Source organism: Penaeus vannamei, chromosome 15 (genome assembly GCF_042767895.1).
Source record: "Penaeus vannamei isolate JL-2024 chromosome 15, ASM4276789v1, whole genome shotgun sequence".
Lineage (NCBI taxonomy): Eukaryota > Metazoa > Arthropoda > Malacostraca > Decapoda > Penaeidae > Penaeus > Penaeus vannamei.
In genome coordinates this window covers 789,448-794,447 of record NC_091563.1, presented here as the reverse complement: position 1 = coordinate 794,447, position 5,000 = coordinate 789,448, and the positions used below count along the sequence as shown (strand labels likewise).

The 5,000-nt window shown below is 44.5% G+C and overlaps 1 protein-coding gene across 1 annotated transcript in view; it reads left to right on the top strand.

The window, feature by feature from the left end:
* LOC113802871 (transcription factor SPT20 homolog) overlaps positions 1–3,949 on the top strand; it is an 11,443-nt gene extending 7,494 nt beyond the window's left edge. Inside the window, exons 2-3 of the mRNA XM_070130265.1 lie at positions 1–134; positions 1,816–3,949. The exon at positions 1–134 is cut by the window's left edge and continues 16 nt beyond it. Of these exons, the coding sequence (XP_069986366.1) occupies positions 1,927–3,867 (1,941 nt within the window). The 5' untranslated portion in view covers positions 1–134; positions 1,816–1,926 and the 3' untranslated portion in view covers positions 3,868–3,949. The remainder of the gene's footprint in view (positions 135–1,815) is intronic.
* Positions 3,950–5,000: the final 1,051 nt, after the last annotated feature.

Here is a 5,000-nt window from a genome sequence, read left to right as displayed (position 1 = left end):
GGAGTTGTACTACCGCAAGTGTCTCCCCGAATACGTGATCCAGACCCACTAGCTTGCCCCCAACTGCGATCCTAGGACTTGCTTTGCACTCTCAAGAAGCCACGCAAGTTTCACGTTTCATAGCCCCAAGCAGTGTAAGTATGTGATGAACAGTGATGTGCAGTAACATTAAAAATAGAGAGATTTGCTGTTGTTTCTCATTCAGACTGTTGATTAGAAGTCATAAAGCTCGGCATTGCAATAAGTTCCATTCACCTTTGTTTTACGAACGGCTAGCAGGAGTTTCTATCTGTTTGTGTTTTCATTCTGTAACATTTATAAATACTCATTAACCTTAGGAATCCAGTGCTATAAGATATTGGTACATTTTAGGCAACACATTCCATCAAGAAATTATTTTAAAGCCTCTCTAACCATTTCATCACAGATTTTGTTTTACTGCTCAAAGTTTATTTCTCTAAAACCTGGAATATTTATGAAACTGTGACATAGTTGTGCTTTGCTAAAGCCTATGTAAAGCACAAATGTAATGCCATTATATACCTGAGAAAATATATTGAGAAAATTTTGTAAGGAAAATCAAAGTAAGAGAAATCAGTACAATAAATATTTAATTCTGTACTGATTTGGCATCTCTAGAAGGGCTATATCAGTGTTGTTAATGAAGCTGACCTTATGGAAGGCTTACTGATTATACAGCAAAACTTGTGTACAAGACATTAACAAAAGCTTGTTTCAAATTTAATGAAACAAATTTACAAGATGTGCACTGCTTATGATCATTGACGCAGATGCTTTGTAAGGTAAATTGATAAAACCAAAACAGTTTAGCTATTCCTTATGGAGACCCATCCATTGTGGCACTTGCTCAAAATGCGCGAGTCGGTTAGGGTGTTGCGGTCATATCTAGTCTGTCGCAGGAATATTAACCCCTTAGATCTAGGTGCTTCACTGCCTGCACCATCGCATTGTGCTTACAGGAGTGACCACTTTGACAGAGGTGTTGCTCGCAGAATTAGCGCACACAAATGCTCATGGATGGTGTCACGAGTCCTTGCCTCCCCTTTGCATTGTTATTTTCTCTTTCTGTATAAGCAGTTTTAGCTTTTTTTGTTTTACAATTTTTCAGTGTCTGGATTTGTCATTTGATTAGCTGTATCCAGAAGGTAATAGACTTCTATGTACGTGTCATTTCCCTTGGTAATGCAAATCTTATTTCAAAAATTATAACGATAACATTTTGTTATTTGTGTCATTCTTAAATTTTTTCTCAGTATTCAGTTTTCTGTCATACGTCTTCCACTGGTCAGGGTGGGCAGGAATAGGATCCTAAGCATGGTGTTGCCTGGAGCCAGCATTCTAGATGGAAATAATGCAAGAACCCCTTCCCAAATGCCCACTGAGGCTAATCACTCTCCAAGAGCTTTGTGCACACACGGCAAGTCATTCCCGTCACCTCAGCTTTCACACAAAATTCTCATGACAGATTTTTCCCATCACCCCATACCTCAGCCAGTTTTTTCCATGGCAGCAGCCAGTTTTTTCCATGGCAGCATGTTCACATCATCTGTCCCCCAAGCCAAATTTTTCATGTCGTGATGCTCCTGTCATCTTGGTCATATGTTTTAATATCCACCATATTTCTAAGGGGGACAATGTGCGGATTAAAAAAAGAATCCAGGTTTCTCATCATACCTTTGTCAACATTCAAATCAGGCACAATTTTTTTTTGACTCCTTAATTTGTATGAGGTTTGTGTGTTCTGCCAAACACCGAAACAAATATGTATGCTAAATCTACCCTCTTGTCATTCAGGTGTTTCTGCCCAGCAAGCAGAAGCGTGAAGGCCATTTGTGAGCAGCGGCATTTGAAGGCTCAGGACTGGATATCTTGGCCATTGATGAGCAGGCGCTGGGGTCATGCTCCATGATGGATATCCCACTTGATCTCAAGCTCTTCATGAACAACACGGGCACAAAAGTTTATAAGTGCGACCAGTGCAATGCTTCGTACTCCGACAAGGCGTACTTTGAGTTGCACAAACAGACGCACCAAAAGGACGGTGGGATGGCTACTGTGCAGATAGTCATGGCTGCCCCTCCGCAGGCGGGGACACCGCAGCCTGCGCCTGCACACCAACAACAGCAGCAGCAGCAGCAACAACAACAACAGCAGCAACAACAGCAACAACAACAACAACAACAACAACAACAACAACAACAACAACAACAACAACAACAACAACAACAACAACAACAACAACAACAACAACCTCAGGCACAGCAACCACAACAGCAGCAGCAGCAGGTCATACACCAGCAGGACCCCCAGTTGACAGCGTACAAAAGAGCGTACGGGGGGGAGGTGCATCAGATATATGAGGTGGCACCATCAACGCGCTACCAAATTGTGACAACGACACCACACACTATAAATGCAGGCACTCTTGCAGCAAATCAAACTCAGGTCAATGTTCCGACTTACACTGCCCCCACTTATGTCATAACGGGAACAGCAGAACAGCCACAACGAACAGTGGCCACTGTCCAGCATCAGCCGCAGCAACAGCAACATCAACAGCAGCAGCAGCAGCAACAACAACACCACCACCAACAACAGCAGCAGCAGCAGCAGCAGCAGCAACAGCAGCAGCAGCAACAACAACAGCAGCAGCAACAGCAGCATCATCAACACCATCACCAACATCAGCACCAACAGCAGCAGCATCACCAGCAGCACCATCAACAACAGACACAACAGCAGGTGCAGCAGCAACAACAACAACAGGTACAGCAGCAGCGAGTGTTGGTGTCCACGGACCCTAAGGACCGACCCTACAAGTGTGACCAATGCACGGCGTCCTTCATTGACCCAGGAGAGCTGAGTGAGCATAAGAAGAAACACAGTGGTGATGGGCCCTTCACTTGCGAAGACTGCCACTTTACCTTTATGTACAAGAGCCACTTCCGCAGCCACAAAACACGCTGCCAGAAGAAGCGTGCTATGATGCCACACCCGCCTAAGCCCATAGTGAATCCTGGCCCCATCAAGCGTCAGTTCCCCACACATCAGCAGCAACAGCAACCACAGCAACAGCACCAACAGCAGCAGCACCAGCAGCAGCAGCAGCCACAGGCCAATAACAGAAGCAATACCAAGAACAATAGCCACAATAACCGGCAGCAGAACACCAACAACACTGTTCCATTCAACCCAAGCAACCCGACATTCAAGCGGCAGAAAAAGGAGCAGCGGCAGGACCGCCCCTTTGAGTGCCATGAGTGTGATGCATCCTTCCAAACACTGCAGGACCTGCAGTCACACAAGGCCAAGCACACAGGTGAAGGCCCCTTCAAGTGCGAGGAGTGCCGCTTTGTGTTCCTTTACCGTAAACTCTATGAGGCCCATCGAAGACGCTGTGAAAAGAAGCGCAAGGAGCCCCAGCTAGCTGTGGCCACTGTGGCAGCAGTTACACAGCCCCAGCAAGTGCAGGAGCAGCAGCAACAGCAGCAGCAATCACAGCAACACCTGCACCAGTCACAGCAGCACATTCAGATCCAGAGCGGACGAACTGTGAGCACAGTGCCCTCATCAGTGTCCTCAGTGCAGCTGGCAGGCCCCATCTTCCAGCACCAGCCAACTGTTATAGATATGAGGGCTGTGCAGCCGCAGCAGCAAGTGCAACAAGTGCAACACATACAGCATCCAGCTATCATTGAACAGGTGATCCATGTAACACAGGTGCCCACCTCAATGGGTGGTGGTCGCCAGGAGATTAAGTATGACCTTGTACCCGCAACTGTGGACATGGAGAATGTGAACCAGATTATGAACCTAATCAAGGTCAAAGGTCAGCCCCAGCAGTAAAACCTCCTTAACCCCTGCCACCTCGATCCCCTCCACCCCTTCTCTTCATTCACTCCTTACTGCTGTTACAGAAAAAAGAAAAGCAAAAGTAACAAAATAGACCTCCATTCAGTGCTTTGTGGTGATGCGAAATTTGGTTCATGTGCTGACAGTCTGAATAAGGTTAAAGTTAAGAAAAAACAAAACAAAACCAAAAAAAAAAAAAGATTGAAAAAAGTATAACTCAGGTGCCATCTCTGAAGGTGAAGTGAGTGTGAGGTGAAGCTGCCATATGAACACCTATGCAGTGTGAATGCTCACTGTTAGAAACGTTCTGGGCATTATCTTACATTGAGGTCAGTAACATTTCAGTAGGGATTAATGTTGTTTATCCTAATTCTCTTCTCTTTTTTCTGTCATTTTCATTTTTCCTTAATTTTTCTTTCTTTTGATATAATGTAAAGTACAATTTAACTTTTTTTTTTAATGAAACAAAAAAATAAAAAAATTACAAAAGTGCCAAGAGTCTATGACTTGATATTTGATTGAGTTGCAAGAACAGACGTGCTGCTGTTGCACTTCTCGAGCCACTCCCTCTTGCTGTGCCGAGAGCTGTATATGCAAATGAACTCATGCAAGGGTAGTTGCCTGCCCGCTGCCCAGCCAGCCATTCATTCATTACCTGCGCCATTCTTCACAGTGCTCAGTGAATCAACTGGGTGATTTTATGTATCATTACTATTATTATTGCGTTTCTTTTCTTTTTTTCTTATTCTTGTTCGTAAAAAGAATTCCATATTTTACACTTTATGGAATGTATCCTACTCCATTTTTGGATTTCTCTAGTGTCACCTTTGTACAGGAGCTGGACTCTGGTTCTCTGACAGGTGAATATAAGAATAATGATAAAAGGAGAAAAAACTAATAAAAAAAAGAACAATCAACAACAAACTCACACCGGTACAACCTCTACACACTCCAGTGTCTGTTCCTTTCTTTGGAAGAAGGAGGGGTGAAGACAGCGACAGGATCCGGGGGCTAAAGAAGAAGACTCATCCATCCTGAAAATGTGTTTCCTCGATGGACTTTACTGTCGGGGAAATATTGCATTTGAGGACAGCAGGAGGGCACCAGGACGCACATTTCAAGGTGGA